At 40.2% G+C, this 24662-nt stretch overlaps 1 protein-coding gene across 4 annotated transcripts in view; it reads right to left on the bottom strand.

Annotated features, from left to right (window-relative positions):
* pde1cb (phosphodiesterase 1C, calmodulin-dependent b) overlaps window positions 1–24662 on the bottom strand; it is a 141812-nt gene that overhangs the window by 82766 nt on the left and 34384 nt on the right. Inside the window, exon 1 of one of the 4 annotated variants that reach the window (XM_017707395.2) lies at window positions 5491–5864. The exons of 2 other annotated variants lie outside the window; for them this stretch is intronic. In XM_017707395.2, the coding sequence (XP_017562884.1) occupies window positions 5491–5591 (101 nt within the window). In that variant the 5' untranslated portion in view covers window positions 5592–5864. Of the gene's footprint in view, window positions 1–5490; window positions 5865–24662 lie in introns of those variants that run through there. One more of the 4 variants, XM_017707394.2, reaches the window with a different exon arrangement.

Raw genomic sequence — 24662 nt, 5'->3', positions numbered from 1 at the left:
TCATGAAGAGTGGACCGAAATAAACAGCCCAAAATGACTTGGTTCCTTTGACTTACATTAAAAGCAAAGTCGGTTTTTTCCTTCTCCTGTAAAAGTAGCATTTTGGAGATGGTTTTCTTCTGACAACAGCGATATGAATGTTTTAAAGTGGTAGTGCTAGTGGGCTACATGCATTAGAGTGCATGATTCATAAATGCAAAATATATAAACATAAATTCATGATCTGGAGAACAAATTTGAGCTGAAATTCAAGTATGTGTATACACTTGCAGTCTTATTTAGCTTCACCTAAAAACATTTTCTAAAGGGTAGTTTTGTAAATCTGTTACATATGGAAAATGAATGAAAGTGACTGGAAAGGGGCCACTGGCTATCACTCTTTACTGAGGCGCTCTGACAGCGTATTACTGTAATGTGTGATTGAGCTGAGCTATTGTAGTGAGCTGCCTCTAAACAGTGCTCTCTAAATAGTGCTCCCTAAAGAGCTTTCACAATGTAAAGACAGCCAAGCAATTAATCAGCGTAGAGGAGAACCACGAGGCTCTTCACTCACCCGTCATCTCCATCATCACTCTATTAGCTGAGTCTCAAACTGTTCACTGACAACGTCTCTCGCTCGCCCTTTCCTCTCTCTTACTCTCTCTGCCTCTCCCACTCCCTTTCTCGCCCTTTTCTCTCTCTTTCCGTCTTTGTTTTTCTCTTTCTATTTTGTAATCTTCTTTCTCTGTTTTCAATGTCTATCTCTCTCTTCATCTCACACTTTCTCTTTGCTTTTGTTTCACTCTTTCACGGTTTGTCTCTCTCTCTCCTCTGGTTTTCCTGTATTGTCTCCTTCTCTCTCTCTCTCTCCTGTTTTTCTTTCACTCGTTCACTGTCTCTGTCTTTCTTCTTTTGTTTTTCTTTCATTGTCTACTTTTTCCTTTTCCATCACTCTTGCTTTTTTCTGTTTTTTATCCTTTCACTTATCACTCTCTCTCCATTTTCTCTCTCTCCCTTCTGTTTTTCTTTCATTCTTTCATTGTTCGTCTTTCCTCTTGTCTGTTTTTATCCATTATCTCCTTCTCATTCTTGCTTTCTGTTTATCTCTAACTCCCTCTCCCTCTGTCTATACACTATACTGCCAAAAGCATTCACTCGTCTGCCTTCACACACATATGAACTTAACTGACATGCCATTCTTAATCCATAGGGTTTAATATGATGTCGACCCACCCTTTGCAGCTATAACAGCTTCAGCTCTTCTGGGAAGGCTTTCCACAAAGTTTAGGAGTGTGTTTATGGGACTTTTTGACTGTTCCTCCATAAGCGCATTTGTGAGGTCAGACACTGATGTTGAACAAGAATGCCTGGCTCGCAGTCTCCACTCTAATTTATCCAAAATGTGTTCTGTCAGGTTGAGGTCAAGTTCTTCCACACCAAACTCACTCATCCATGTATTTATGGACCTTGCTTTGTGCAGTGGTGTGCAGTCATGTTGGAACAGGAATAGGCCATCCCCAAACTGTTCCCACAAGAATTATGAGTAAATTTCACTGCAACTAAGGGGCCAAGCCCAACTCCTGAAAAACAATCCCACACCATAATCCCCCCTCCACCAAACTTTACACTTGGCAAAATGCAGTCAGACAAGTACCGTTTCTCCTGGCAAACGCCAAACCCAGACTCATCCATCAGATTGCCAGATGGAGACGCGTGATTCCTCACTCCAGAGAACACATCTCCACTACTCTAGAGTCCAGTATTGCTGCTTTACACCACTGCATTCAACGCTTTGCATTGCACTTGGTGATGTAAGGCTTGGATGCAGCTGCTCAGCCATGGCAATCTCTGCGCACTATGCGCCTCAGCAAACGCTGACCCTGCTCTGTCATTTTACGTGGCCTACCACTTTATGGCTGAGTTGCTGTCGTTCCCAATTGTTTCTACTTTGTTATAATACAGTCAGTCGTGGAATATTTAGTAGCGAGGAAATTTCACATCTGGACTTGTTTCACAGGTGGCATCCGATCACGGTACCATGCTGGAATTCACTGAGCTCCTGAGAGCGACCCATTATTTCACAAATGTTTGTAGAAGCAGTCTGCAGGACTAGGTGCTTGGTTTTATGCACATGTGGCCACGCAAGTGATTGGAACACCTGAATTCAATGATTTGGATGGGTGAATGAATACTTTTGGAAATATATCTCTCTATCTCTCTTCCTGTCTATCTCTCTCACTCTCGGTCTCTCTCTTTCTCTCTCTCTAGTGCAGTCTGAACTGTAGTTCTAAGCTCTGCCTATGCTCTCTTTGGCCTCATTAATATCCTGCATGCTCAGGGGGAACAGCCACATGTATGCATCTACACACTCGCACACACTCACTGAACAGCTGTCGGTCACTTCTATGTGTGCGTGTATGAGGCTTTTTGAGAGATTAAGAGACAGTGCTCTTGGCCACACACACAGGAAAACACAGCAGTGCCCCCCCCCACACACACACACAGGCACACACAAACACAACTACACATGCTGCTTTACTGTGACCATGAAACCCAGAACAAGCAGCACATACCACCACAAACACATTAACACCATTCTGAAGAACAAGCTGGTCTTTGTTTAAAAGGAAATGATGCATATGGGACGTGTTATTAATACATATACGCAATTATACTGTTGTGCAAAAGCCAGAGACCCCCCTTAATTTCTTTATTTAAATTCCATTCAAAATGGCCAAAGTGCAGGAGAGACATCTGAAGAGATCAGATGTAAGATGTAATCCATTTGTATAATGAAGAAAAAAGTCAAAGGAAAAATAAGGTAATAAACAGGAGTTCAAACATTATTTAAAAGGTACAGAGAAAAACGCAAGGACTGAGTCTGAAAGGATGTGTAGCTGTCAAGAAGTCCTCACTGAGAATAGGAGAGAAATGAGAAAAGGCTGCTGGTGTTCTAAACAATGGACTGTCCACTCCATAGTCCAGACCTCAACTTCACTGAATATGTTTGGGATTGCTTGGATTGCTAGAAGTAGAAAATGCAACCAACTTCTAGGACTGAACTGAAGGTGTGGAAAACTATCCCTGCAGATTTCTTTGAGAAACTGTACTCAAGTCTCCTGAGAAGCATGGAACATACATATCTATATCTATATCTTTCTATCTATCTATCTATCTATCTACAGATATATAGATATACAGTCATTTTTGCCCATTTCTTTTGGTCCATCGATCATGAACTTGACACACAATGTAAAGGCCAACAGGCATTTTCAAATGACAAAATGACAAAAACTGTTTTTCTCTAAAGGTTACAGCAGAAAGCAGCACTTAAAGGAAAACACTCATGTCTTTCTCTCTCTCTCTCTCTCTCTGTCTATACACTATACATCTATATATATATATATATATATATATATATATATATATATATATATATATATATATATAGTCTATAGACAGACAGAGAGAGAGAGAAAGATATGAGTGTTTTCCTTTAAGTGCTGCTTTCTGCTGTAACTCTAATCACTGGAGAATCACACGACCTGGGGAATAATAAACTCAGCCAGTGACCACATACACATGAAAGCATGTCTAAGTGGAACAGACCACACTAATCTCCCCACCACACAGCATGTCACATGGCCAGAAATATAGAGAGCAAAGAGACAGACATAGAAGAGAGAAGTGGAGAGATAACAGAGAGAGAGACAGACAGAGATAGTGCTGTCTGTCAAGAGCATCTTGAGTGAACTGCAGCACCAACACTGATAAAGATCATCAACCCTCAGCACAAACCACCGCTGATCTCACTGTGTGTGTGTGTGTGTGTGTGTGTGTGTGTGTGTGTGTGTGTGTGTGTGTGTGTGCATCACTGCTACTGCAACTGCAACACACACACTTTTATAAAGTCTATAACAGACAGATCTGAGAGAACAGCGTGTTACTCTCTGCCTCGTTCACCTGTTTTTGTCTCTCTCCCTCTCTTTGGTTTTTCTTTCTTTTTCCTCTCTCTGTCTTTTCTTTCCTGTCTCTCTGCCTCTCTCTCCTGTTTTTTGTCTTTCCTCTCACTGTCTTTCTTCCCATCACTATCTCTCTTTCTCTCTCTCACTCTTCCTCTCTATCTTTCTCCTTTTTCTTTCTGCCTCTCTCTTCTTCTTTCTTTCTCTTTTGTCTCACTATCTCCCCCTTCCTTTCTTTCTCTTTCATGTTGCTGTCTTTCTGTTCCTTTCATTCTATCATGGCTTTCTCTTCCTTTCTTTCCTTTCTTTCTCTCTCGTTGCCTTCGCTGTCTCTCTTCCTGTTTTGTCTTTCTTGTCTCTCCCTCTTTCTCTTGTCTCCCTTCCATTCTTTCAAATCTCTCTCTCTCTTACCTCTCACTCTTTCTCTCTCTGTCCTGACTGTTCCAAATGCTCTCTCTTTCTTTTCTCTTCCTTTTCCTTTTCACTTGCTCTCTCTCTGTCTGTCTCTCTCTCTCCGATCTCTTCATCTTCACACATACATACACACACACACACACACACACACACACATAGAGTAAACTGTGCTCTACGCTTCATTCATTCAGACCTGCAGCAGTGAGAGACTGTTTTGAAGAGAGAGAGAGAGAGAACGAGAGAGAGATGAAGCACCTCACCACAACAAAGTCTTATTATTTGTCTTCTAAGCAGACGGAGGCAGGTAAAGAGTGAGTGTTTGAAGTCTTGCACTTTGAACCCGACTGAGCTAAAAAAAAAAAAGGCTTTAGTTTTTAGAAGCAGTGCGACAGAAGCTGCTATTCTGGGTTTAAAATGTTCAGAGCTCTGTCTGACTTTACTGCTTTACAGCTTTTCTTATAGTTTTAGACGAGACAGCAGAGCAATATTAAGAAGAACAAGCATCCTGTACATCTCTCTCTGAGTATGACAGCATTTTGTCTGTCTGTTTGTCTGTGTGAAATATAAATACACAGACATGTTTGTTTTTATATTTTGGGTGGGGTTTACCAGGACATGGGGTCATACACATACACTACAAAACCTGCTCTCTTTGAAATGGAAACATTACGTGCAAAGGAAAAGATTCTTAACTTAAATGAATGTTCATATAGTGAGATCCTAATAATGGCTATATATATATTATAAGATCCCATATGTCGCATATTCATCCCATACACGTCCTAAATATATGTGACCTATAATAATGTCCCATATATATATATGTTAGCACTAACATGTACTAATAATATATGCACACATACATACATACACACACAATATGTAATAATATATTTCATTTCTATGTGAATTTCAACATGTATTTATAACACTCTTATTTTAACCATAAGAGTAACCAACAAGAATTGCTTTTGCTCTTGTTTTTAAAATTAGGCACTCTGTCCTGACGCTGTAGGTTCCCCATGGTTTCATGTTTTCTGGTTTCCCTGCAGCGTCAGGACATTTTCACCCTGAAACAACGTAAGAACAAACACACAAACACAAGGCAAAACCTGTTGAAATGAGTTTTACTCACAGTCCACGTAGTCGGAGCCAGATCTTCTCTATCTGGTCCGGTTGGAGGTACTTCAGAGAGGTGCTCTCAAACTCCTCAATCTCTTTGGTGGGAGACTCCATGTCTGGGACGCAAGCCTGGAGTTAATCCTTTTAGGACGAGCGAGGGATCCGGACAGAGTGAGAGAGAGCGAAAGAGAGCGTGCGTGCTGGGGTCCCTCTTTAGTCCAGCTGTGGCCAGCACACTGAAACTGGCATCTTCGTCTTCATCTTCATCCTCTTCCTTCCTCTACCTCTCTCTACTCCTCCTCTGGTCTGCGTGCAGCTCTCTCGCTCTGAGCTTTAGTTCAGGAGTTGGAGGGGGTGGGGAGTGTGTGTTACGCCGAGAGGTGTGTGTGTGTGTGTGTGTGTTGAGTCTAGACTGAGCGCACTCAAAGAGCAGGAAGTCTACAACAGAGCAATATATCCATACTATCTCTCTCTCTCTCTCTCTCTCTCTCTCATTTATTCAATATGTGCTTTATTGACATGACAAACTTATAGTTGTGTTGTGAAAACAGTAAAAATATTAAAAATGTTCTCTTTCCCCTTTTCATTTGATCTTACTCCCTCTCTCGCTGTCTTTCTTTCTCAGTTCACCCCTTCTCTCTTTTTCACTTGTTCTCCCTTCCCCTCTTTTTGACTCTTTTTCCTCATTTATTTACTTCTCTCTTTCATTTTTCTTTCTCTCTCCCATACACTCTCTGTCTCTCCTCTTTCTTTCTTATCTTACACCCTCTGTCTTTCTTTCTTCTTTCATTCTCACTTCCTTTCTTTTTTCCTTTCATTTCTCTTTTTCTCCCATCTTTCTTTCTCTCTCCCCTCTTCCTTCTCTCTCTCTTCCTTATCTCTCCTCCCCCTTTTTCCTTAATCCCTCTCTATAGTCTTTTCTACTTTCTGTCCTTTTCTTCCTCTTACTCTCTCTCTCTCTCTCTTTTTTCTTTCCTTGTTCTTCTTTTCTCTCTTTTTCTCTCTGTCTGAATGTGTCTCTGTCTCCCATTCTCTTTTCCTCTCGTTTTTCTCTCTGATAAATTCTCTGCATTTTCTCTCTCTCTCTCTCTCTCTCTCTCTCCCCTCTCACTCTCTCTCACTCTCGCTCATTCATTCAGTATGTGTCAATATGTATCTTCAAATCATAAATTTGCATTTGTATTGTGAAAGCCCTGCAACCAGCAATGTGATGCAATATAGCATTCTCTCTCTCTCTCTCTCTCTCTCTCTCTCTCTCGCTCGTTCTCTCTCTCCCTCTGTCTCTCAATTCAGTATCTGCCTTATTAACATGATAATCAAATTTTGAAGCAGTGTGTAAATATTTAACAATAAAGAAAATGGTAACTGTCAAATGAAAATGTGTGTTGTAGTTTTGCATTAAGATACCAAACAGCAAGAACAATCTTAGTGTCCCTTGCCCCTTATTCTATCTCTCTTCTTTATCTCTCACTTTTCCTCTCTCTCCCTCTTATTCTCTCTCTCATTCATTCAGCATGAGCTTTATTGACATGAAAGGCTACATCTGTGTTCTGAAAGCCCTGCAACAAGCAGTCTTGTGCAATATAGAAACAATAAAAACACAAAACAATAATAAAAAAAAACATCTCTTATTAACATCTCTTAAAATCTCTTATTCTCTCACTCTCTCCTTTACTCTCTCTCTCTATCTCTCTGTCTGTCTCACTCAATTCAGTTCAGCTTTTTAATGCCGTCATATTTACATTTGTGTTGTCTTTCTATTTTTCTCTATCTAGCTCGCTCCCTTTCTTTCTCACCTGTTCTGTTTCTCTTTACCTCCTTTTCTGTTTTCTCTCCTCTCTGTTTCTCTCTCCCTCTCTTTCACCCAGATTAATGTAGCCCACTGATCCAACCCTGATTGAGCGGTGGAGGTTGGGAATAATGAGAGTGGGAGGGAGGGCGAATGAGTACAGAGAAAGATAGAGAGAGAGAGAGAGAGAGAGAGAGAGAGAGAGAGAGAGAGAGAGAGAAAACAAAAGAGAGAGAGAGACATAGCAAAAGAACAAAGATGAAAGAAACAATCAAGAGATGGTGAAAGCGAACAGACAGAAAAAGAGAGTAAGAATGAGAAAGATAGAGAGAAAGTGACAGAGAGAGGAAGAGAGAGACATAGCGAGAGAACAACGAAATACAGCCAAATGAGGGAGAGAGAGAACAGAGAAAAAGAGCCTAAGAGCATGTGAGAGAGAGAGAGAGAGAGAGAGAGAGAGAGTCAGCAAAAGAACAATAGGGAGAAACAAATAAGAAATGGAGAAAGAGCGAGAACAGAGAAAACAAGTAAGAATGAGAAAGGGAGGGGGGGGAAGAGGGAGAGGAAGAGAGACATAGCAAGAGAACAAAGAGAGAAAGCCAAATGAGGGACAGAGGGAGAGAGAGAGAGAGCAGAGATAAAGAGAGAATAAAAATGAGAGAGAGAGAGAGAGAGAGCAGAGATAAAGAGAGAATAAAAATGAGAGAGAGAGAGAGAGAGAGAGGACCACCAGCAGTGATGACTAGGTGTAGTCTGATCAATAAAGACAAAGTGCGGCCCTTTTATTTGTCATGAAGCAGATGGGGGGGGGGGGGTGGAGAGAAGAAAGAGAGAGAGAGTAAAAAAAAAGAGGTATGGAGGGATTAAAGAGATGTACTGAAGACAGTAAGACAAGAAAGCAATGGGGGAGGATGGAAAAAGCACTTTAGAGCAAATAGCATAAAGTGGAGGAACACACACACACACACACATACACATACACACACACACACACAGTGCTGAAGAGCTGCAGTCACTCTCTGTCTGTTCTTTCTTCTCCAGTCCAGTGCGGATGTTCAGTGAGTGGATATTTTCCGCTGTTTATGTCAATGGAGATGACCAGTACGTCTCTGACAATGAAGCCATTACCGATAAGATGTATCACTGCATAGGACACCGTGTGCCTCCATCTGGCTCAGCAACCATTACTCCACTTCCAGAAACTAGTCCAACCACACAAAGCACACCCACCTTTATTTGGACAACAATCAGTTTATCAGTTCTCAGGTACACATACTTTGTAGGTGCACATTTGAGGTTAAGAGTTACTGGCTGGAACCCATCTGTTGCTGCAAAACTGACCTGTCCATGTTCCTCCCGCAGACGTGGTTTCCTCTAGTAACTTTTACTAAGTTAACAATACTAAGGCTTATTATTCAGTAACTGCAAGGACTTCAATGCAATGCAAAGTTATTCTTAGGTTATAAAAGTGTGTAGTAAAACTTTGGGTCCTGGCCAATTAATTGTACTAATTTTATTATATGTAAACTTTGAGTATTTGGGTGTTGATCAGCAACAGCAACATAGTTTAGATTGGTAGTGAAGCATTAGGTTGAATGGGGTTTTTGGTTGTGTTAAAGCTACCCTGCCTACTACTGGGACAATCACTGACCGGGTATTATTTGGTGGATCATTCTCAACAAAGCAGAGACAACGATATGAAGATGGTGCTGGTACAATGTATTAGTATTGTTGGGGTTTTTACACACGGCAGCGTCATTACTAGTTTGAGAGTGGTCGACCACCCAAAAACATCTGCCCAAAAGTAGCTCTGTGGCCAGAAACTGACCATTGAGAAGGCTAGACGATGACTAACACAAACTGTGCATCAGCAAATGGGCTACACCGTCTGAGCGTACAAGGGAGGTGTTTCCAATAAAGTGGCCAGTACATGTATACAGTGATTATTCCCTTAAAACTATACAAGGTAGGTGTTTCCAATAAAATGGCCAGTACATGGACACAGTGATTCTTAAAATGGTTTATTACATGCTAAGGCTTATTATTCAGTGACTGCACAGACTTCAGTGCAAACTGGCTGAAATATTCTTTACAGATGTGTGTAATTAAACTCTGGGTCTGCTGGGCTCTGGCCATTTAAGGGGTTAAAAGCCCAAAAACAGCAAGGACCACCAATCAAACAGTCAGCAATGGTGCTTTGCTAAACCACCTGATGCACTTGTAGAGGAGAACTGATAAACTGTGTGTCAGTAGAGGTGTACAAAGTAGGAGTGCCTAATAAACAGGCAACTTAGTGTATTTACTTGAGCAGACATTGAAGTAAATGATGAAATCCACTCAGAACAAGATCCACGAACTGAAATGTTATTGCAGTCAGTTTGTCCTGACCTCGCAGACCTTCCTGCCTTTGAGGAAATGCCTATAAGCAGCAGTAAATTTGATATACTCTCTTTTCCCCTTTTGTTCTTTGTCCCTTTCTGTTTTGTCTGCCGCTCCACTATGGGAACTGCCTGAGAGAGCACACACACAGCCAACCAGGCCAGAAATACAATAGACTGGAAGAGCTGGACTTATTCTTATCATTCAGTGAAAGCCAAGAGCACCTAGCTATCATCAGTCTACTGATCCAGCCATGAATGAGTGGTAGAGGGAGAGAAACAACCAGAGGGAGAAAGAGGGATGGAAAGAGAGAGGGTAGGGATTTATAAGGTTTTATAAGGATTTAGAGTTAGTATCAGCGTGATGTTAGTGAAATTGGTTTCTTTTTGCTGTATTCAGATGGATTCGTTTATCAGGGGTTGTAAAAATATTTATACACTCCTTAGTAACGAAACTCTCACATCCAGGCGGCAATAAAATTACTAGTTTTTAATGGTTGTATTCAGTGGTGCACCAAGACTATTAGAGCTGGACCTTCAGTTTGGGCCATAAATGTCAAACCTGGTGAAAAACGTGGGAAAAAACACTTCTACCATAACGCTAATTTCTGCTTGCACCTCTAAGTATGTTAGCGTGAATGAGCACTGTTTAGTCATTCTATAGTAAATGCAGACATTTGAAGTATCTAAAAGACATTCCATGTTTTATTTAAAGCTCGTAAAGACATTTAACTTTGTAGCAGTTTTGCGATGGAGGAGGCAGCTGCTTTCCCATCTGGTCAAAAGATGGGTCAGGCTCTCACACATAATCGCAGTCAGACCTTCAGAAAGCCTAGAGTGAAGTTTTTTCTTGTGATATTGGTTTCACCCACTAGTTAATCTGACACATCAGTACTTCGCATCAGTTCCTGACGTCCTAACCAATGGGAGAGCTCGCTTGGCTATATCAACCCAGATACCGCAGAGAAAAACACCCTGATTAGACAATCTTCTGATGGGTTAATCTGATGTGAGAGTGATCCAAGCGTCTGTTTTTCATTTTGCAATTTAGAGAATCTGGAGGTTAGTAACAGCAGTTAAAACATAGTAACAGCGGCCAAAAATGTGCCTGGAAAAACATAAAGATGTGTATGCTGATGCCATAAATTGATCAGAGGACTGCTGAGTTTGGTGAAGAACAATGTATATAAGCTTGTAATTTTCTCAGGGGAGTGAGGAGGAAAATAGCAACATGGATGATCTGGATTGCAATAAAACCACACAGGAGCGCCTGTATAAAAGGAAATGACCCCATGGAAAGTTAATTCCCTCCAATATAGGGCTTTAGCTTGACTTGCAAACTAGACATTTATCATCAGAAAGTCTGGAGAAGTTTGTTATTTAACATGGCCAAGAACCCCACTTACTATGAAAAGAAAAGGACCATCTGACTGACAAGCAAAATAACCAACCACAAACCACTGGTTTTGACGTGTAAAAAACAAGCACAGGAAACAAAGCTATAGATGTCAGAAAAAAAAAACACAAGCCTTTCTTGTTTACTAGCAAAACTGCTTCAAAGGAAGCTTTTAAATAACCTTTGAACATGTTTTAATCCAGCTACTATATCTTGTTCTGCAAGAGGGCCACAGCACGCACAGTGCTTACAAAAGTGCTTTCCCATTGCTGAGATTAAACCTGGTACACAGATAGGCTCCTAAGTGGCGCAACCGTCTAAGTGTTGTCCCTATCATCAGGAGATTGCGAGTTCGATCCCTGGTGATGCTACAGCCATCCACAGCAGGGAGTCCAAGAGAGCACAACCGGCCTCGCTGTCTCTTAGGATGTAGCAGATCTAACAGGACAGAAATTTCACAACTGACTTGTGGCAAAGGTGGCATGTTTCACTGAGCTCATCAGTATGTCTTATTTTACTGTGAGTGTGTGTCTATAAATAGGATGGTAATGTGCTTAGTTTTATCCACCTGTTAGCAGTGGGTGTGGCTGATGCACCTGAACTCAATAATTAGGAGGGGTGTCCCAGTACTTTTGTCCAAATAGTGTATGCTCCAAAGCTGATACATTTTACAGTATGTATTAAAGGGTCGATAAATGAATAAATATTGCTGCATGGAAAATGACACTGCTGAACATCAATGCATCAACAGACCTCATCAAACTACCCACACAAACCAGCAAGCTTTGTCAGATGTGGTAGTGAAGTTGCTGTTGTCAGTAGTTGTGCACAGTTTGAGTAGGTGGTGTTGGTATATAAAAGTGTTTAATAGTGAACTAACTTTTCATTCAGTTCATTCAGTTGTAGCTTGCTTGTAGCAAGTATTAACATTATACATATTAGGACTCATCCGAGGATCCAGTGATATTCAGAGGAAGAAATGTGTCAGGTTTGCCGCACGTTGGTGATTTCTGAAAAACGGTGAAATCAGTTTAGATGTGGAGTTCATAATATGGACCCAACACTGACCACAGAACACCACACGACTTCAGGGGACACAGATGCTACACCAACAGATGCAATTTCATGCAATGTATTTTTATACTACGGGTCTTTTACTTTTCTAAACGATCACTATGAATTACTTAAATACTTAAATAATAATAATGAAAAGCTATCATTTACTTATGGTCAAGACACTATTTTGGTCATTGATATCTTTTAGTCATGTAGCTGGGTGATAAAATTTCACTAATCAACCTCAGCAGAAATTGTGTTAGTTTGTTGTAGAGCCGACCATGTACTTTACATTTGCTGCTCTTTTATTTATTTTTAGGACTTTTTAAAGTTTATTTTTAGATTATAAGATTGTACTGGCTTTGTACTTTATATTTTTCATTCTCATATTATTTGAAGACCCCCCTGCACTAAAAAAAAGGGTTTTTTCATGGTAAAAGGTGCAGTGTGTAAGATTTATTATCAGCAATGGAATAAAGCAAGCATGTCAAACTAGGGACCTTTTGGGCCAAAGTGCTATGGAGATTAGTGTTTACCCATTGCTAATTAGCTGATGAACTGAATCAGGTGTATTTAATGAGGCAGTGTGCTGTCTGCAGTCTGCCGTGTTTTGGCTCACGAGGACTGGTGTCACGAGGACTCACGAGTTTCTATAGTGTATAATCTCCTGTAAATATGAATTCTTGTGCTTTTGTTAACTTAGAATGAGACTTTCATATCTACATAAGGAGCAAGTCCTATTCCAACAGAATTGTTGTGCTCCCATGTTTCTACAGTAGCCCAGAATGGGCAAACCATACATTGGCTCTAGAGAACGCCTTTCGCATTTTTATGCTGAAGAAGCAGCTTGAATTTGGTGGCGCTATAACCAGTTGTGAGATGCAGGAAGAAGAAGATTCAGTGGTTGCTGCAGGCGTTGAAAGTGGAGAATCATCAGGTGTCTCATCATCAAATAAGCGAAAACGCAAAGAGGTAAAATGAACTTGGAACAGTCAGTGGCGGAAAACTTGATGGCCACTATAAGTTCTACTACACACTTGGAAAGGGAGGGATGAGGTAGCACTATTTAGTTGGTTTCAATCTGCAACCTCACCACTAGATGCCATTAAATCTTACACACTGAACCTTTAACTTCTTTGGATGGCTTATCATAGTAATATAGATGTGTTACTATAGTGCAGAGTTAACATTTTTCCATTCATAAAAGTGATTTATATGGCGCTACATAGCAGCTTAGTTTCGAATGTCATAAATAAGCTTTAAACTCTCCTGGTCCAGTATACTGGAATATGCAAATTAGGCTATGTGCCAGGCGCAGTGGGATAGGCGGCATGAGGCCAGTACCCGAGCTACTTTAAATTCATACCCCCGTTAGCACCAGAGGCTAATGTTAGCTTTTCGAGAAGATTTAACAAGCATTTGCATAATTGTGCATATTCTTAGATCTTCACATTCTTAGTGAATGTTAACGTTGAGGGGCACTCCTATACTAGCTATTTATGACTGTGGGGATACCTTAAGACTTTGTGAGTTTTTATTGTTTGAATTTAAGACATTTGATAATTGAGAAATTACAATATTTGACAATTGGCAATCACATCAGCAAATAAATTGCAGTTTAACTAAAACTACTGGGGCTATTTTAATTTTGACAATATGTAAAATCATATTGGCCAATATGACAACTTTAAAATCTGTAATCTTATTGATGCTCATATCATTCAGGCCCTAACCTTAACACACGAGTCTAGAACATGAACAGAACATGAAAACAACCTTTGCTCCATTTCCAGTGTATTAGCTTATCATTCTCCACACATTCTCTCATTTAGAATCAAGCTGGCCTCAGCAATGCCTGTTCTAAAAGAACAATTTCCTTTTCTTCTCCACGGCACTCAGCGACAGAGTTTGAAATAGGGCCATTTGCTACACACTATGAAACTCTGCATATGTACTGCAGGCTACATGATGAGAAGAGAAATAAATAATCCATGGGGACATAATGATGTTTGAATGGTATATTGCAGTGGTTTCTGGACACAGCACTGCACGGTGCAGCAGAGTCACTTGAATATTACCATATTCCGTAGCCTGAGACTCAAAGCTGATAACATATTGTTTCATTTCAGCAACAGAGGCCTAAAAAAAAAGAACTCATTTCCTTCTTCACTACAGTCAGAGGTGCCAACACAAAACTGACTCACGATTTTGGATCTTTTCTTAAGCTCTCTCTCTCTATTCTAAAATCTCAAGCCAACCTACCTACACGCTCGAACAAACTTGCCTCACGACCATTTTACGCTCTTTCTGCATAATGACATCCTACTGAGTCGTATCATAGCCCTGGGGCTCCAAACCTACTCGCAGCTCACACAACCCAGCAGAAAAGCTTTAGAAGTTTTAACTCACCTGAATGTTTCAAATGCAAGCAAATATAACACAATACACACACACACACACACACACACACACACACACACACACACACACACATATATATATATATATATATATATATATATATACGCATATATTCCCAACATGGGTATGACGCTAACTACAGAATCATGACGCAACTTCAGTGATCTCCACTCAATGACCACTTTATTAGGTACTTTGTATCTACACTTATTGTCCTTTTTATCAGCTTCACTTACCATATAGGTGCACTTTGTAGTTTTATGCTTACAGAATGTAGTGCATCTGTTTCTCTGCATACCCTGTTAGACCCTTTTTACCCTGACCTTTAGTGATCAGGACCCTATTTTGGTGGTGGAGCATTCTCAGCAATGCAATAACACTAAAGTGGGGGTGGTGTGTTAGTGCGTGTTGCGCTTACACGAGTGGATCAGAAACTGCAGTGCTGCTGGACTTCTTCCACTCAATTAGACACACCTATTTTGTTGGTCCACCTTGCAGATGCAAAGTCAAGAGACAGTAGCTCATCTGTTGCCGCACAGTTTGAGTTGGTCATCCTCTAGTCCTTCATCAGAGGTGACAAGAAGCTGTCAGCTGGATATTTTTGATTGGTGGACTATTCTCAGGGGTTTAAAACTCCAGCAGCACTGCTGTGTCTGATCCATTCAGACCAGCACAACACACACTAACACACCACCACCACGTCAGTGTGACTGCAGTGCTGAGAATGATCCATGACTCAATAATACCTGCTCTGTGTTGCCCTGACCATTGATTAAACTGGGATAACAAATTAGGCACAGCAGATGGACTACAGTCTGTAATGGCAGAGCCACAAAGTGTTCCTATTAGGTAAATATTAGGTAAATAGAGCTAATAAAATGGACAATAAGTTCAGAAACAAGGTAGGTGTACCCAATAAAGTGCGCTTCAATGTCCAGCTTTCAGAAAGTTGCAACGGATGAAAAACAGCAAACGCAATGAAGACTCCTGACTTATTTTAACCTCATAACTGGGTGAATATTTCATGATGAATAGACCAATAAAATGGAATAAAATATCATTATATGAACATCCACTAAAGTGTTTTTTTTTCCCCTTCTCCTATAAAGTTATAATTTTTGAGATACACCATTTTATCGTGACAGCCATGATATAGGAGCTGCTTTTCTGTAAGTCCTATGCTCTGAGGATACTGTGGGCCCATTTTAACTCCAAATGTGTTTTAAAATTCAATATCGGCAGCTTACATTATGTCTCTTTCATTATAAGAAGATTTGCCAGTGTGCTGTACAATATTATATCTGTGCTATAATCTATGATGGATGCAAAAAATAGACTTTCATTTAAAGCTTCTGGAAGCATTTCCATACCCACAATAGATTCTTAATGATTCTGTAAAAGGCTGACATAATCCAAAGAGGAGATCAGTCATACCTGCTATTAATTATATGCAGAATACTTTAAAATGTGATTGAGCACCTCTAGAGCACCTGAGATGATCCAGCAGAAAGTGAGAAAGAGTACTTTTGCAACTGCTTACTTCCCTTTATTCTTCTCATCAGTTTTGGTCCTTTAGTCAAAGGGGAGCCCATCCTCCTCTGGTTGACACCGATAGTAAACAATAGCACACGCATATGAACAATAAATAAGGTTTTAGCATTAGTGTGAAAGATTTAAAACACAGAGAAGGGGAAAAGCAGGGGAAGCAATGGCTATTATTAACTTCTTCAAGTCTATGCAGCAGCAGTATCTTCAGGACGGTCAGTGACATGCAGAAGCTAACCCTAACCCTAATTCTAACCTTAACCCTAACCCTAACCCTGCATAGCATTATACAGCAGGAAGCCCCATGGTGGTCAAACTGGAAGCAACAGCATCAAAGCGCACAGGATGGGCAGTTGTCCAGCTCTGCAAAGTTCAGAGTGCTTTGATGTGAAATGTGTTTTAATACCTCTAAAAGTTCCTTCCCAGAAAGTTATATAATTTAAACTTACTGGCTCTAAATGACGTCAAACTTAAGGGCATTTTCTGCGTTTTTGTTCACAAACAACTGCATGTATTCTCTACTATCCAATTACCTGATGGACTACAAATACCATAAACTCTACAGCTCACATGACAAACATGGCTTGAGGAAGGTCTCAATGGATGTGTTTTTTTGCAGGCCAAGGTGCCTTTTTCTACTGCTTTCAACTTGAGAAACATACTCTGCATTCAGTGCTTGCATGCTGGTAGTTCGTCTTTTATAGTTTTATTTAGTAGACTATTAGAAATAAAGGTTCTGCGCAGGTACATTTTTTGTTCGTCAAGGTGTAAACAATGTAATCGTACCCTCAAGGGTACAGCAGTGGTTTTAAGGTCCAATTGTGTATCTTAAATACGTTTTTCTAGGAGAAAAGTACATATTTGTTCCTTTTCATAAGCTGTTTTAAAACAGAACAATAAAATAAAAGCCTGGAGACAAGATGGGGTGTGTAGAGACAATACAGCTTAGATGGTCCTAACTCAGTGACAAGAGTGGTACTGTCCCAGTGACAGTGACAGCACCTTTTTTTCTGAGAGTGCACCCTAAATCATGATCATTTTCCTGTGCTGATCAGTCAGATCAAAGATAAGGCAGGCTTTTACAGTTGTAACAGAGGAGGGTTTAGTGGTTGCAGTCCTTCATAGATCTGAATGACATAAATAAAATACAGCCTTTTTTTAGTTTAGATTTTGCAAACAGTTTACTAGTTAACAGTGCTACTTTTTGCCTGTACATATCCAAATGGTAGCTTGGAAGCAGTGCAGTTCTTGACATTTCAAGTAAGTGTTTCTTGTTTTGTTATGTCATCTATAATAAGCAAGTAAGACTGTTAGCTATCACTAGCTGTTGCTCAGCAGCAGCAAGAATCACGGCCCAACACAGCCCTCAAAAAACACTGCAATGTGAACTCCTAAGATAAAAGAACAGCATGGTTTGTCTCACATTTGTATGCTTTCAGAAAAATGCAGAGTGAAGCCCCTCTCTTGGGAAATGTTCGATATAGCACAAGCAATGTAGTTAGAACAGCTCACGAATAACTGACTATAAATAACTGACTACAACTTCCAAGAGCGCTTTGACTCAGCAAAATATAACAAAGATGTACACATCGCCCCACATGAAGGTCTATCGCACAGGTGCGACTGCAATTTTTACGTATTCGCACAATATTAAATTTGTCACGCTTCCCTCGGACTCCCTTCAGAACTCCACATCCCAGCATACACAGAGTGATCATGTGGTTGCTCCGACACAACCAGAGTCAGATTTGGACTCCAACTCCCAGAGGCCTACAGGAGATCATGTGACTAATGAACCTGACTCGCGCTCCTATCAGCACTCTCACTCACCTGGGTTTTAATATGTTACACCTGTGTCGTAAGTCATACGACTAGGAATATTTAGTATATAAGCCCAGGCTTAGTATAGTGCAGACGCGAAGTATTGCATCTCCGATCAGACTGAGCGTTTTTGTTATGACTGTCATTCTGACCATTGTTTGCATTATCTGTATTCTGTCTTTTTGTCTTGCTATTTGGATACAGTTGCCTGTACTGTTGACCTGTGTTTTGACCCAAGGACTGTTTACTGTTTTAAATTTTGTTCACTCCCCTTACTTGAGATTCAAAATCTCTTCTGACGATCTGCGCGTGTCTGAATTCTACTGCAGTGTTACAAGATTCTCCTAATGTGTGTGACAACATTGTCGCATTGTATAGCCTTGAGATAACGTGTAGGTTAATTGGCGGTTTTGGATAGTAAATGAAACAGCTATATTTGGCTGGGTTTACATGCAAGATTTTTGCCAATCCGATTGAATACATTCTGATTATAGATTAAGACTGAGGTGTTCATTCGCTCACTCTACTGAACAATCTGATGGAAAATCTCCATTTACATGCTCACGACAAGTAATCCAATCCAAAATTACACGTATGCGTAGAGTGCCACTTAGTGTAGATGTTACCATGACAACGAGCATCACGTCCAGTCAGAGTGAGACGAGCAGTAGTGTGTTACCTGAGCTTTCAGCTGGCAAGCTTGTGTTTTTTAATTGCTTTAAAATGATGTCAGACTGATGTACTTCACATGTACTTATTAAAGAAGGGCAAGAGGAAGACTTTGTGTTCTGAGACACATAAACTGGACGCTCGTCCCACTACCGTCAAAGTGCATAAACTTTGTATCCTCTGCAGACCAGTTTCTGCTCCCGTTTTAAACTTTCACTATGACAGATCTGTGTCCTTCAACTTTCTGATAGGGAATGAAATTAGGAAAAGATGTTTATACGGCTATTACTCTTCTATTTAACATATTTTTCATATTTTTCTTTCTATTTAACATTATTTGTAGGAATACTGACCTTTTTCAATCGGATAAAAATTGCATTCCAACTGTATACATATTGACATATTCTATTCCAAATAAGCTATTAGTCAAATTATTAACAGATTATTAGGCTACATATAAACATGCCTTTTGTGTTGTAGACATTGTGACCCCTGCTTCCTATCACCTCCACTGTAAAGAAAAACTGAGTCGGTAAGCTTCTTCCTACATTCTGTCTTTCTACTGCTTAGCTTTTATTAATGTCTAACCTTCCTGTCTTTCCCAGTTATTCTTTTTCGTTCTTTCCTTCTTTGCGTTTCTTTTATAGTTTTTGTCTTTTAGTTTTCTTGCTCCTTAGCCTCTCTCTCTAAGAGCATGCTGGTGACTCAGCTTCGCAAGCCTTTCAATTACATGATGCAGGCTGCAGGGGATAATGCCACGGCACCAGGCTCAAAGGAAGACCACCGCTATCCTGCTTTCATCTAAGGAGATGGGCGCCAGCATATGTGTGTGCGTGTGAGGTGACAGTGCTTGGGCCCCTACTCCATCTCTTGCTCTTCAAAGGCCGATCGTGATCAGGTTTCTCCACTATTGAGTCTCTCTCTCTTTCTTGCTCTTGGCTAAGCTCCGCTGGTTCTGTCTCTGCAGAAGCCGGGAGATACAAAGGGGCTGTGGTGAGTGACAGCAGTGTCACTGTGAAGACTTCAAGGTTTCTGCAGGCTGATGTCTCTGCTGACCTGCACACACCAGGCTTCTGCCTGTCCCGTCAAAACATAATGGACAAGGCCTGACATCTGACCACTGAATACACAGCTCATCACCCCATCAGCAGGATGGCTCACACTCACACACCCCAACCCGAGAGAGGCAAACAAACACAGAAAACTTCTACCACGTTCAACAACTGACTAGCCGCTGATTTATAGACTTATTTTTTAGTGGGATAAAAGTTTATGGTAATAATGCATTCAATGATTAAAGGTTCTGTATACTATTTCGATCCAATACACTCCTCATAGTCAGGAAAAAATCCAGTGTTTGAACACAGCCCTGGCTCTGCAAAAGGGAAATAAAGTGGCTAGAGATGAGAATCACACTATTCCAACCAATCAGCAATAAGGGGCATTCGTACTCATGCACAGGACAAGGGGAAGGGGAGGGACTTTGTGCTAGACTACACACAGTGTCAAGACGGGGAGATGGCCAAGAAACAGCCAAAGAGGAGAAAATCTGAAGAACAAAGACTGAGAAAGAAGTTTTTTCATCAGGCAAGGGTGAACAGCCGTGTTAACATCGGTGAGGCATTTTAATAATCCCAGAGTTGACAAGTCTGTAGTTAGCTTCTTATTCACTTTTTTTTGTTCCAACTTAAACAGTGCAGCCGTTCCATTCTGGCACCTGGCGCACCTGAATGTAACAACAGCATGATTTAACCCTTGTGCAGTGTTTATGTTGTTACTCAGTGGTCTGGTGGACCTACCTCTTTATTGTTTTGTTTTTTTAATTAATACAGCCATAACAGTATATGTAAAAATACCAGATGTTTAAAATATCACAAGTGGCCAGCATAGGGTTCTCCTTTAGCAGCTGTAGCCAGTCAGCAGCCTGTCCATGGTGTTCACCTTCACACAGAGACACACAAACTAACAGCAGGCCATGTAGGAGAAGAATATAATGAAGGGACACAGTACCTCAGCACCTTTATCCCCTGTGGGTTCACCCCAACACCACGTGTAAAATAAATGTATAGGGGTGAACAGTGTAAAGTCTGAAAATGCGTTATTGTATATGTTCTTCACAGAAAACAAGCAAAGGCCAAAGAATCTGAGGTTGAAATAATAATAAATCACAGCATTTTTACTTTTTAGTAAACGCTGCAAATCCCACAGGCCCCAACACCACACAAGGGTTAAGGCAGAATGGGAAAATTCAAAGAAGAAGCTGAGGCACCTGAATAAAGCCTAACTGCTGCACCAATTAAGGTGGAACAGGAAAATGCAAACAAAAAGCTGGAAAAAAAAGCTGACTTCAAACTTTATTGACAGCTGAAATGCATGGAAAGGTATGGGGAGGTCGCTCCTGGTTGACAGGTGGGTTACATTAACTTATTGTCGCTGTTTCACAGAGCCAACAGTTCAGTATTGCTTTGTCCTGTTTGCTGATGTTTGTCATAGCAACTGGTTAGCCTTGCAGCACCAATTGTAGCGACAGTTTGCTAACTCACAACATTAGTTACATTACTTGCTGTGTGGCTGTTCACTCCAGCGATAAGTCATGGTATTTGCCAGTACAACATTTACGAAGGGTTTTATGGTCACAAGACCTATAAAACAAGTTTGCTAGCCCAGTGACTTTCTCCTTGGCAATGTGCATTTGGAGGGCAGGGCTTCTGGAGGAGCACTGAAGGGTGGGGTTGGTTTGTTTTACCGTTGAGTTCAAATATCAACAATCATTCTCCTGAATTGTATGTGTGCCTATAACAGCACAATTTTTTGGTAACAATTATGTGAACTCTGTTAGATAAGACATAACTATGCTATAAACATGCCACGACAGTTGTCATGACAGATTATGTCCAGTAATATAACGTCATTATGTTACCATTATAATAGTCATGACAGATGTGACCATGTTTGATGTCATCACAGTCAACTTAAACAGTACCCTTAGCAAAAATGAGCACTACAGTGTTGGACAAAATATTGTGATAGCTGAATATTGAATATACTGTACTAAATGTATTCAGTAACATATTCCATTACAACAAAGGAAAGCGTGTTTTTTACGTAATTCACACCATTCCTTGCTGTTAAGGGTTGGCAGCTTTCAGGAAATTCTTTCAATATGTTTCATGAAAAAATGATCATTTAAATGAATAAATAAATAGACTTATGAGACCTTGATACTCTTTCTTAATCACCTACATCCACATTCACTTCCACTTTACTTCTGGGCCACTGAATTCATCAATATATCAAACAGCCTTCACCAAAATGCTCACCTTTTGATCTGCGCAAGATATTTGAGGATGTGTCTGACCACCTGTGACCCTCTTTAGAGTGAAGGTGAACCCAGCAGACAACATAACCTACAAAGGCAAGGCTTCTCAAATGTCATAGGTCTTTCCCAGCAGCCATGTTGACAAAAGAAAGGTCTCACAGGGGGACGTTAGAGCAGCTCGTCATTTGAAAATCACAAGCTCAGATTGTGTACTGCTGCTTTTCATCAGTCTGCAAACTTGAGGAATGTGCGTTTTTCTGTAAGTAGCATCCGGATCATCTACTGAAGAAAGACGCTCATGAGCTAATTAGCGAGAAAGCTGAAGTAATGCTTTGAGATGTGACTGCTGCGTATGGAATGTGTGGCTTTTTGTTATGAAGCTTCTAGTACTTAAGGCATCCTAAAACTCAGAAGCACGACACAAGCACACACCTGCCATCCATTATGATTCACAGAGGTGAGACGTTTTGACGTTCCAGGGTTGTTTCTGGGACTAAAATATCACAGAAGAGGAGGGAAATTAGCAAACATTAATTCTTCCCCACGTGCTTTTGTCTCCTTACTCATCAACCTGCTGGTGTTTCAAACATCCATCTTAATGAGGTCGTGGCAACATGAGCCAGCCTCAACGTCTGATACAAGCGTCAGACGCTATTAAGTATTAAGTTAATTCACCAAGCGAATCCAGCACCAAGTCATGAAACATGAAACATGCGAGTGTGACAAACCAATCTCATCACTCTCATGAATCTTAAAAGCCCTGTGCAGAAGAGCAGTAGCTTGAGTGATTGTCTTTATGAGCACTTAGAGAAACAGCTAGCAGCTAACAGTGGATGAAATCTAGCCATCCAACAACTCTGTTACTTGGGTCTTTCTACCATAGTGGTAGCAAATCATGCCTCACAACTCGAAAACCATTAAAATGAGCTCAAATTAGAATAAATCACTGAAAATTGATGTCTATTCTTTGTTCTGTTTGTAAATTGCTCAACAAAAGCTATGACAATTCTTCTATTTAAATTTTTATTCTAGTGATTTTCAGTCAAGCTTCATCAGAGGAGTGACAAAAGTACATATTTGATGTGAAACAGCATATGTTTTAGTTTAAATGGCAAAAACACTGTTAAAATTCTAATATATATCTGTGAATATAACTTCGTGATTAATTTTGATGATAGATTTTTTTTCTCGAGTGTGTGTCAATGTGCAATGTCATTTAAATGAACAGGAAGGCATTCTGGAGACACAGTTTGTTTGGGTATCTCAAAAGAAGAAAGAATAACTTCACAATTAGTGAAATCTCTTTTGCTATTTCTGATAAATTTGGCTGAAATACCAAAAGCTTCATGTGTCACAGAAAGACTGTGATTTTAGTGATTTTAAAATTCAAATTAAAATAACATGAATGTAACTTTATACACACTATATGACTTTGAAACCACAGTGGCAGCGACCTAACTTTTTTAAAAAGCTCACATTTTAGTTACTTTGTCATGGGTGTTACAGTTTACAGACTACATTTTACACTTTAATTAAATTTCAATACTTATAACTGTTTGCCACCGCAGTGGTAGATTGGCCATTTCAACATCAGCCGGTCACATTTCTGAGCTTAATAAATAACTGAAATAGTTCATTTTCACTTATTAACAAAGCTAATATTAACAGCCATGAATGGGTACTTTGTCAATGTAACATGATGGTAAATCAGGCAATGTTTTATTACCATTCAGTTGTAAGACAATATTATCTGTCATTGACACATTGAATGTTTTTAAATTATGTTACGAATGAAAAATATTCCCTTACTTCTTACAGCGACAGCAGTGAACTATGAGGAGGGATTGAGGTGCACAACAGTGTTCACGTTGTCCATCACATGATCTTGTGGCCTACTGTAAATAAATGTACATTGAATAGGCCTATACATTGTCTTACAGTAGGCCTCAACGTGTCATTGTTGTGAATCTTAAAAGCTGGTGAATTTCTCGTGGTGAGGTATAAATCAATAATCAATCAGTTTCATCCTGATATCTGAGTTTTTTCAAAGCTCAACCTGAAAACAATGGTGGACAAAACTAATAAGTGCTTTAAAAATGCTTATTTTTCAAAACTATTTCATTTGCTAAGTTCAAACTGGGCTTTATGCAGCACGACTGCTAATGTAACGGCATTACGTTAATCTGCTAGCTTGCTGCCCTGCTAGAAAACCAGTATAGACTAGCATTTGTGGTCACCAGCAAAGCAACTTACGTGGTGTTTCCTTGATGCTGGTTTGCTAGTCAGCAGCAACAGAAGTTAATATGCTGATCACTAGCAAAACCAGCACATGCTATGTTTTGGGTGCTGGTATCCTGGTCAGCAGGTAAATCAGCTCCAGGCCAGCACTAGACCAGCATAAAACCAGCTTAGACCAGCATCAAATCCATGCTAGTCTGTGCTGTTTTTTAGCAGGGTAGTTAGTAAGCTATGGGCTACACAGCTAGCAACAATAAAAAAGAGAAACCACAGTTCTCATTCTAAACCTGAAGCGTAAGCCAGATAAAGAAAGTATTCATATAGTTTATGTACGTTGCAGTCAGACTTCTCAAGATTTTAATTATAAAGTCTGTTTAGCTATCTTATTATCTCAGAAGCTAACGTAGTGTAGGGCATGTCATGCTTCTATTCAGCGCCCAAGCCGACCTGGACTCCATTACCCAGAATACCTTTGACTCTCACATGACTCCTAGCTAGAGTCACATGACCTACACTCACTCTCAGTCTCCTATTTATTAAGTATTGTCACCCG

Source organism: Pygocentrus nattereri, chromosome 19, assembly GCF_015220715.1.
Source record: "Pygocentrus nattereri isolate fPygNat1 chromosome 19, fPygNat1.pri, whole genome shotgun sequence".
Lineage (NCBI taxonomy): Eukaryota > Metazoa > Chordata > Actinopteri > Characiformes > Serrasalmidae > Pygocentrus > Pygocentrus nattereri.
Note: the sequence above shows the minus strand (reverse complement) of the source record. Positions and strands in the feature narration are given on the sequence as shown.